The 10861-nt window shown below is 35.1% G+C and overlaps 1 protein-coding gene across 2 annotated transcripts; it reads left to right on the forward strand.

The window, feature by feature from the left end:
- Nucleotides 1-1121: 1121 nt before the first annotated feature.
- LOC142636348 (nucleosome assembly protein 1;2) lies at nt 1122-5407 on the forward strand. Of its 2 annotated transcripts, XM_075810537.1 has the most exons (12): nt 1125-1347; nt 1630-1673; nt 2078-2173; nt 2903-2995; nt 3202-3289; nt 3381-3442; nt 3562-3746; nt 3827-4004; nt 4087-4130; nt 4626-4836; nt 4968-4985; nt 5090-5407. In XM_075810537.1, exons 1-12 carry the CDS (start codon nt 1281-1283, stop codon nt 5156-5158), a joined length of 1155 nt encoding a protein of 384 aa, XP_075666652.1. In that variant the 5' UTR covers nt 1125-1280; the 3' UTR covers nt 5159-5407. The 2 variants fall into 2 exon arrangements, with proteins under 2 accessions (XP_075666653.1, XP_075666652.1); XM_075810538.1 differs by lacking the exon at nt 4968-4985 and having other exon boundaries at nt 1122-1347.
- Nucleotides 5408-10861: the final 5454 nt, after the last annotated feature.

Here is a 10861-nt window from a genome sequence, read left to right on the forward strand (position 1 = left end):
CTTATATAAAGCCAAGGAGCACTGGGATCAAGGGGGGGGGGGTGCAAAAGCAAGGAGAAGAAAAAAAAAAGATCATTTAGTTGTGAACCCGAGGATGAACACTTAGCAAATGTCAATGAGAATTAAAATTGAATACTTATATCTCGCATATCAAAGTTTAAGCCTAAAATTTCTTTTTACATAATGAGTATTTTAATGTTAACCTTGCATCCTATCTCTACAAATTAATTAAGTAAGTGAACTGTAGTAAAATAAAAAATCAACATTTACTGATTGACTTTTCACTATTTTTCACCCACCACAATAGAAATGATAATTTTTATTAGTGAGAATATAAAATGTTGTAATAGAATAATTATTCATATTCATAAGTGGTTGTAAAATATGAATAAAATCCAAGAGTTGTATTTATGAAATATCATTTGTTACAACTTACAATAGAAGGACAAGGAAAATAAGGACGAGGAATTAAATTCTTAATTCTTCTCATAAATGAGGTTGAATAATATCAATAAATTATAAAGCTCTTGACATTTAGCGTTTAACAACCAATTAAAAGCTATTAATTATTAACTTTTTGTCTCACATAGTATCATGCAAATAAATTACCAAAATTAAACAATTTTCATGCAGACACATTATGCCATTAAACTTGTTATAAAGATCCATATACTTACTACATGCATCCACTTTTATCTCATTTTAATATTTATTTATTTAACCCAATATTGGCATGAAAGAAATTATAAAATTCTTACTATTTAATTTCAAAACAACAGGAATCAACTATAAATATACCAAAATTTTAACCCAAAAAAAAAAAATACCAAAATGTTTTTGCTAATTATAAAATGATAGCAAAATCTCTAATCTTAGAATTTTTTTGCTTCAAAATAAAAATTGTTTTTATTAGGAAATTTAATCATAATAAACGTAAATAAACACAGTTAAGTGAGGCCCAAGTGCCCAACCCAAGACCCCAACTGGCACATTCAAGAAATGACCACTTAATTGGCCCGTGCAATCCACGCTCTCCTAAAGCACGTGAACCACACACACCCCTCACCCGATCATCATCATCATCATCAAAAACCAAATACTAAATAAAAATCCAAAAAATCGCCGAACCTTTAAAAACGTAAGGGAAACAAACTCTCTGTCTCTCTGTCTTTCTCTCTCTCTCTCTCTATTTCATTTTCCCTCCTTTTCTCTCACTTTCTTTCTCTAGGGTTCACCTTATTTTCTCGCCTCCCAAACAGAGAAATTAAAGCGAAAATAAAATGAGTAACAACAAGGACAACTTCGACTTGGCCGATCTCGGCTCCTCTCTCCCCGCCGCCGCCGCCGGTATCTTCAAACCCCTCTCTCTCAAGCAAGAATTTTGAATTCTCTCGTGATTTTAGTGTATTAGCTTTTGAGTACTTCTTGTTGTATCATTGAGTTTTTTTGTTTTTTTTTTATTGTGTTGTATTTTTGAATTTTGATGTTAGTTTTAGAATCATGTGATATAAGCAAACACACACGTATTTGTATTTATATGTTAGAAATTTTGATATTATTAGCATTTTTTATGCTTTTGGAAATGAACGAGTTATAAACTGAGTGTGTTTGTTGTTGTTTTTTTTGTAGCTCTTAGTGCAGAGGATCGTGCCGGTCTTGTTAATGCGTTAAAGGCAAGTTTTTTCTTTGTGCTAGTGAGAAATGGTTTTGGTTTTGGTAGAGTTTAGTTAGTAATCAGTTCATTAAGGGCAATAATGTTTTTTTTTTTGTGAATTGGGTAATGAGAATAATGTGAAAAATATGCTTTGGTGGCTGGTAAAAGCTCGGTTTGGGGATATGTTTTTGAAATGGATTGATTTTAACTGAGATAAAAAAAGAAGAAGGGGGTTTGTGCATTTTCAAAGAGGTGAGCTAAAATGACTGGGAAATAATGGGTGCTTTGAGATCCATTTTCATGATTAAATATAGTTGTAGGAGTTGAAAATGGTATTTAATTTCATTGCTAAATTGATGTTTTGATTTGCGGGTCTTATTTTGCTGATGTTGCGTTGTTGGATACGTTCTGATGTTTGTGCAGGATAAGCTTCAGACTTTGGCAGCTGGGCACTCAGATATCCTAGAAACTTTGTCACCCAAAGTCAGGAAGCGCGTTGAGGTTCTGAGAGAGATTCAGGTTAGCTTGCCTCTAAATGCTATCAGTTATGAGTGTCGTTTTGCTTTGGTTTACCTTTCTTGGATCCCTCTTTTATTAGTCTATGTATATCACCCTGATGATGGGGTTCGAGTGATAGGCTGATAGCCCAGTGTATGTATGTATATATATATATCACCTTGATGATGGGGTTTGAGTGATAGCCCAGTGGTGCGAGCACCCTTGTGATGCTCGGTGTTTTGGATTCAAAAACAACCCCCCCCCCCCTTCCAATTTACCTATATCCAAAAAAAAAATCTCTTTGATGATACCTTGGACAACCATTAGAAAGTGAAGCACATGCTGAATTATATCACTTGCATGATTGTTAATCACTTGAGTGTAATGCTGGGTTGGCTAACGTCATGCAATGCTTGAGAAATGGTTATGATTATGATTATGATTATTATTGTTATTTTTTAAATACTTGTTGTAGGAAGATTGAATTTCATTGAACCCAAAAAAAGGGCCCCTATGTTCTGGGTTAAGGGAAGCATAAATTGACTAAAGTAAATTTGACAAGAAAGGTATCGGTTTAATGTGATGCTCATGTGTAGCACCTGTTACAAGGCACTTGATTTAGTGCTTCTGAAAATTTGCATGCCTTTGAACTTAGTGGGTCTTTGTGAGATGTTTTTTAGTAGTGGCATATGATTCTTTTGATTTTTAAATATTGCTCTGAAGATAACCTTAGACATTTTAAATTTGCAGAACCAGCATAATGAGCTGGAGGCAAAATTTTTTGAGGAAAGAGCGGCATTGGAAGCTAAGTACCAGAAGCTTTATGAACCACTTTACACAAAGGTATTCGTGATATTGACAGGCAGTAAGTTATGCATCATATTTATTGATATCACTACATTTTTATCATTAGCATGTTTTCCAGGTTAGAGATTTATAAATCACGTTTAGCCTTGGGTCAACTTATTTGGATTGCAACTCCAGTGCTGTTCATCTACAGGGTTGGTGTATGTATCTTTTCAGTTAATTTGTTGATTGGGTCCTTGCAGAGACACGAGATTGTGAATGGTGTAGTTGAAGTAGAAGGAGTTACAAGTGAAGCTGGTGTGGACCAAGAAGAGGACAAAGCCACAGAAGGTACCTGACTTCTGGCTTACAGTTCAAGTTTTCATTTGATTGAGAACTATTATTCCTTGAACTTGATTTATGATTTTCTCCGGGAATGCAGAAAAAGGAGTGCCTGACTTCTGGCTTACAGCAATGAAGACTAATGAAATACTAGCCGGGGAGGTGATGATCTTTTATAAACTATGATCTATTTTGGCTATTCCCCATAGTTTTGGGACTAAGGGTTCTTTGTTATATTTGTATTGATTGCGGAACTATAATATGCTATTCCCTTGGATTAGATCACGGAGCGTGATGAAGAGGCTCTTAAGTTCCTCAAAGATATCAAATGGTGTAGAATTGATGACCCAAAGGGTTTTAAGCTGGAATTCTTCTTTGATACTAATCCGTTTTTCAAGAATTCTGTCCTTACAAAAACATATCACATGATTGATGAAGATGATCCTATATTGGAGAAAGCAATTGGGTAATTTCATCTCTATTGTTCTACTGAAATGTTTGTCTCCTCTTTCTTTGAGTCTCTTCTTATGTTGGGGTATTCTGTAGGACGGAGATTGAATGGTATCCTGGGAAAAGCTTGACGCATAAGATCTTGAAGAAGAAACCAAAAAAGGGATCCAAGAATGCCAAACCCATCACAAAAACTGAGAATTGTCCAAGCTTCTTTAGCTTTTTTAGCCCTCCACAGGTCCCTGAGGATGATGATGATATTGATGAAGATATTGTAAGTGCAGTTTCTTATATAACAAGATGACAATGTAGTTGGAAGTGTAATATAATTTATTGTCTTTGTTATCTATTGACAGGCTGAAGAACTTCAAAGTCAAATGGAACAAGACTACGACATTGGGTAAGTTATGAGGGTTTGTAATTTGGGGAGCTCAGGTTTTTTCTATTATAAGAGATAATGTGTTTTAGCTTATCCATTGATGAGCATCCTTAATGTCTTGTGAATATATATAAAATCATTTTGTGGTGTTTGTTCTACATTGGATTAAACCTGCTTGATGCTTAGGGTTTGCTGGGCATTTAATAAGAGTTGGTTTATCCTGTATGTATTGTTTGTAATTGTAGTCATTACAAATGAAACGGGTTGTACAGATGTGTTGGAACGCATAAATGTTTCCTGAATAAATAAATTATGGTGACATAGCATGAAGGTGGATGCCTTACATGCCATATAAAACAAAATGAAGTTTGAAGACTTATTTGAGCTGCGATCTATTCTGCCAACGTCTGAATTCTGTAGAGGGTATTTAGCATGGGAAGGGGTATTGACTTGTGTTTAGTTGTCTGAATTTATTATTGTTTTCTGAAATGACCTTTCGCTGGTATTGCTGTGTAGATCAACAATTCGGGACAAAATCATACCTCATGCAGTGTCTTGGTTCACTGGGGAGGCTGTACAGGAGGATGAATTCGACGATATAGGAGATGATGAGGATGATGAGGATGGTGATAATGAAGATGAAGATGATGAAGATGAGGAGGACGATGAAGACGAGGAGGATGATGACGAGGAGGAAGAAGAAGAGGAAGGCAAGGGCAGGAAAAAGGTATAGACATCATCAAGATTTTCACTTGTATCCTATGCCACATTTCATAATTTGAACACTAGAATTATCAGTTTGAAATTCTAATGGATTTTTTTATTTCTTATTTTTTATCGTTTCATTGATTCTTGCAGTCATCTGCTGGACCCAAGGTGAGATGATTCTAACATTTGTATTTTCTGGTAATTTAACATATGAGTTAATTCTTTTGTATTAGTGACCGAATGACTGCTGGATTGCTTTTTATAAACTGCAGAAAAGTGGAAGGGCAAAAACTGGGGACGTTCAGCTGGGTGAGCGCCCTCCTGAATGCAAACAACAGTAGTGTTATTTTATTTTCTTGTTATTCTTTTTGTATTTCTCCTTTAAGAGGCTTCTGTTGGGTCTCTTGGTGTCTATTACTCAAAATAGTATATGTAAAATGCACTATACAGTCTATACTCTCAATTGATGTCGTTTGTCAATTGTTACGGACTATTTGTACAATTTTCATTTGCTAGGTTTCTTTAAAATTAGTTTCCAACATTAACAATTACCTAGTATAGTAAAGTTACCCAATACTCATTTGGTTTGATTCCTTTGCTAAGTAGTAAATTTACTTTATATGACCTGGGTGCAATGAGTTGGATTTTGATAAGGCATTACTCTTACATATTAGCTTAAGCAACTTAATGTGTCCGGAGCCTCGAGTTGACGGCATTGGATCTAGAATTCACACAAGTGGTTGCCATTTGTTTGTTTCTTGTTAGGGACCACGTTGTCTTTGTTTGTACATAGGCGACGTTTTACTATTTTTCACTCCTTAAGTGTCCTTGCGAAAGACAGAATATTAAAAACTTTGTTTTTAGGCTGGTTATAATTGTTGGGCTTTATGGCTCGTTACAAAACAAAGCAATCATTTTTTCCACGCTAACCTGCCCGTCATGCTAGTGGATTAACCCAATAAGCTTTGCATTCGATTTAGTTCAACCCGCTTTTGGTCCAAACCCAGCAAATCCTAAACCTGAACTGACTTGACCCAATCCAACCAATTAGCTAGGGCTGTAATGCGTAAGAAACAATGTTAATCTAATATATGTGTGTGTGTGTCTATATATATAAATATATAAAGTTATACTTGATGTAAATCTAAGCAATGTTATACCACTTAATATTTTTTAATTGAATGTGTATTTTAACAAATCAATCATTGTATTATATTATCTTTGTGCATTTTCTATGCATGCAAAACTTCAAGATAATTAAATATTAATAGTTATATCATCAATTAATTGTTTAAATTTAAGTTTTTGTAATTTAAAATAATGCATAAAAGTTGAGTGTATGAATCGAATAATAAATAAAATCCAATTGACAAGAAAATTGGTATGAATGTTAAAAACATATAGAACATGTAATTCAACGATGAAATTTCAAATATGAATTCTATAATAAGTTATTGGGTGGGGTAATATTATTTAGAGTTACACCAAATGTAATTTGAACTCAACTTTTATATATGTATGTATATATGTAACAGCATTCTATTTACAAGTCTATATGTCTCAAAAGGATATATGTCTCATGTATGCACTCTATTCACAAGTCTACGCATCTAAAAAGATCAAATAAGACTATTGGCTAATCATTTATGACTAGCTTGAAGATTTATTTACAACAATCAGACGTAGATTTCTAGATGTTGTTCACATTTAACAATGTGTATACATAACAAGTTAAACTCGAAAATGCATTACATTGGAAGTATTAATGCATGAACATAGTGAGTGATCATAAATGGGTATGATTCTTCACCCACACTGTATGAGTGTTTTGGGCGAGGTCCATAGAAGGAGGGGTATGATGGAGATAACTTTCAAACCTCGGGGTGAAACTAGCTAGGCATGATGAAATGTTATTCAACATTTCCATAACATCTCCAATGAATTGCTTCTCATTTTCTCATTTAGCTTGATTTTCCTTTGGCATTCTTCTTAAGTTATCTTGACCACAAAGAGAGTCAGCCCTCTTAAGAGGTTGAAACTTGAAGTAATTTGGTCTTGTGTGCCCTTGTACACCACAATGATGACAAAAATGCCTCACTTAAGGTCCCCTTTGACTCTTGGGCAACGATTTCCCTTTTGCCTTTGGTTTGGACCAATGTCCTTCTTCACAATAGTATGGATCTCAACCTTGAACTTTTTCGCTTTGGACTTTTCTACCTTGGGCTTCTCTATATTCTTGGCCAGTACGAACTTCTTTTCCTTTTTGGGTTCACTGCTTGAGCTTCCTTCACTGGTGTAGCCTAAACCGGTCTTGTCATTTGCAGGTTTTTGAAAAGAGAGCACGCTGTCAAGCTTTTTGGTGAAGATGCGTTCCACTTTGACATTTGCTTGAATTATTTCAACTTCAAGAAATTTCATTTTGGAGTAAACATTTAGCAACTCTTCCTTTAGCTCTTCAACTTCGCATTTGGCATCCCTAAGTTGAACAAGAATGGATTTATGTTATTCTTCAATTTTCTTCATCTTTTTAACAACACTCTTGGAAACCTTAGCATATTTGACACAATCTTCAAGCAAGGCATCATACACTTCTTGAAGATTCTTCTCACCTTCACTGAGGTACACATCCTTATCTTCCGAAATATCAACTTCTTCACCTTCGGAATGTACACCTAGTTCATCAACCAAGTCGCTCAACTCATCTATAGAGTCAATAGCGGTAATTGCCATGAAAGCTAAATAGATTCCATCACTATCACATTCTCCCTCTGCATTGGAGTTTGAGCTCTCCGAGTTACTAATGGTAGTATCAAGCACTTTACACTTTCCTCTCAAATAGTTTGGACATTCTTTCTTTAGATTCCCATGACCATTGCATTCATAACACCTATTCCTTAGGTTGATGATGAGTCTTTCCCATCCTTCTTCTTGAACTCTCTCTTGTCATTTTTGGAGGATGAAAATTTTCCTTTGCCAAACGACTTCCTATTGTTCTTCATCTTGAGAAATTTTTGGAAGTTCTTTGCAAGAAACTCCACATCTTTTTCAACATCGTCTTTATTAGAGGAATCACCGGTTCTTTCATTTATGGTTTTGAGAGCAAGTGATTTGCTGGACTTGTGAGAGGGCAGTTCGAGCTCATAGGTTTGGAGAGAGCCAATGACTTTTTTAATCTTGATCTCATCCAAATCTTTGCTTTCCTCCATGGTAGTGACCTTAGCCCGGAAACTTTTTAGTAAGGATCTTAAGATCGTCCTCACCACTTTGGCGTCTTCAATCTTCTCCCCAAGATTGAGCTTGGCAATCACAATCTCGTTGACTCTCTCATAAAACGAATCAAATGACTCATCTTTAATTCCTCAAGTCGAGTAGTGAGCATTTGAAGCTTAGTGTCCTTGACAATCTTGGTTCCTTCGTAGGTCGTCTCAAGAATAGTCCACGCCTCTTTGGAGGTCTTCACATGCAAAATCCTGTGGAACTCATCTATAAAAACAACATAGAAAATAGCATTAATAGCTTTGCTATTGGCGTTTGCCAAAGCAAGAGCAACTTATCCCATTCAGATTTGGCTATTATGGGTCTCACCCATCCATTTTCATCGGAATTCCATACAGTCTCATCAATAGCACATAGAAAAGTACGCATACATACTTTCCAAAAGGCATAATTACTCCCATCAAAGTAGGGAGGTGCATTAAGGGATTGAGATCTATCCATCTCAAGCGGGGTCTTGGATCACACAAGCATATTGAAATCCAATAAGTGTACCGACTCTGATACCAATTGAAAGCTCGAATTTGTGCTAAAACACACGAGCTTGTTTAGACCCCCAAAATTAAAATTACAGTTAAATAACTTTTACTCTAACTTATCTAAGTGCAGAATAAGAATAAATGAAGCGCAATCATCGAAACTACTCTAGTGCACAAACATGAACAATAAACAATAAATGTAAAGCACAAGAGCAAGGGAAGAGAGATGTAAACGCAAGATAACACCAAGATGTGTTATCAAAGAGAAATCGAAGTACTTGGTGAAAAACCTCTTCATGACCCTCCAAGTCGAAATCGATCCACAAGTGAATAAGTTGGAGTACATAAATAACAAAAGACCCTCCAAGCCTAGTCTACCCAATATATTTGAGCCCTCCAAGCTCTTACTACCAACGGACTTCTTAGAGTCTTTGTCTTTACTAGCTTTTCGGATCTTGCAATACTGCCCGATTGTATCCGCTAAGCCTCACTGGCTTCTTTTGGCATGTCCCTAAAGATTCTTAAGGTCCAAAACACTTTTTACACTTTGAAAATGTATGAGTTTTGTTTGGGTAAAAATTTCCTCTTAAGGTATGACAACTGAAGAGGGAAGGAGAAGAGGCTACAATGATTTCTCACTAAAGATGAGTAGCCCTCTCTCTAAAAGGAGGGTGTGTTGTGTTGTGTTGTAGAAACCTATCTAGGGTTTTCTCTTTGAATATTAGTTTTCTTTACTTTTGTGGGTAATGAGAGTATATATAGTATGTATAAAGGGTAAGAAAGTCATACTTAAAATTATCTCGGCAGAGAGTTTCACAAATACCTCGCGAGATGAGCTGTCTTGCGAAGTACTCGCGAAATACAGCCTGTCACTTGACTTTTTAGCTTTCAACATGTGCTTCTCACGTGGCCTTTTCGTGGGAACCTTTTCTTGCGAGCTTCTGGCAAGCTAGTCGCGAAACTGCACTAATATTCATTTTATGCTCGATTCTTCACCAATTTAATACTAAACTCAATACAATAAGATTCCACAAAATACAAGGAACAAAATTAATGCAATTACAACACTTGTTGTTATGAAATAAAGCCAATATAAAACATAGTTGTAAATCGCAACTTTACAAGGTGAATCAAGTATGATTATTACTTCACCTTGGAAAAAAAAAGTATGATTATTACTTCTATAAAAAAAAAATGATTATTACTCATTAATTATGATTGGTCTATCAAAATGTTTAATAAAATTAATTAGGTGTCATAACCTTATTGATTTCCCATAATGATAATTGTAGAGATGCATACGTACAATAAATTTTAAGAGTTTGAATTGTCAATAAGTCCAACAGTTTTAAACAACTTATTTGATAATCTTAATTAATTAATTAATTAGGTGTCATAATCTTAATTGATTAACTTTAATGTTATAGATATTTAAAAATCAATTCAGTCTCGTAGGAGGTTAAATCCGAACTCCCAAGTTAAAAGAGTCAAAAATAGTTTAAACTCAAGACATAGCGCAAAAGGACGTGGACACTTGAAAGGATACGAGTGTCGATTGGCGCTCAGAGGCTTGATTCAAGTGCCGATTCCGTACTTGAGCATAGACTCCTCCCAAAATTTTTTTTTTTTTGGGGGGGGGGGTATTTGTTCAATTCTAGCTCATAAGTGACTAGTTTTTCTTGAATATTTGCTGAAATTCAACCCATGAGGAGTTTCAACCAAAAAAAAAGAAAAAAGAAAAAAGAAGAGACTCCGCTCATTTGCAAGGCACTCAAAAATCTTTAAAAGTTCTTTTGGGAAAGAGCCATTAGGTGACTGTTTATGACATCCTTAGTATAAAATAAAAACTTTACTCAAAGATGACCTTCAATCGATTTTCACACACCAAACATCCACGAATTGTCATTATTCAACCAAGATTCACAAAAAAAAAACATGAAGAACACCTTGAAGGAGGTGATGCAAAGCTTTGGATATCCAAGCTTTGATCCAAGAGGTGTGGCCCAAACCACCCAATTAGAACCAGGGGTTGCTAGTTCTCTACCCAAATCATCCCGATCTAATCTAAGAGCATCTCCTCTAGCTTATCTAAATTTTTGTACTGTTTGGACAGTGTACAGTGACATTTAACTTTTACCTACCTACTTTTTTAAATACACTTTCCAATAAATTATCTATCATTTCTTCATCTCATTTAAATATTATTTCTTCATTTATTCTATATTCTTTTTTTAATCATCATTTATTCTTCCAATGTTCATTCCCAACAGCTAAATTTTTCAATGAGAAGTG

This window comes from Castanea sativa, chromosome 5, assembly GCF_040712315.1.
Source record: "Castanea sativa cultivar Marrone di Chiusa Pesio chromosome 5, ASM4071231v1".
Lineage (NCBI taxonomy): Eukaryota > Viridiplantae > Streptophyta > Magnoliopsida > Fagales > Fagaceae > Castanea > Castanea sativa.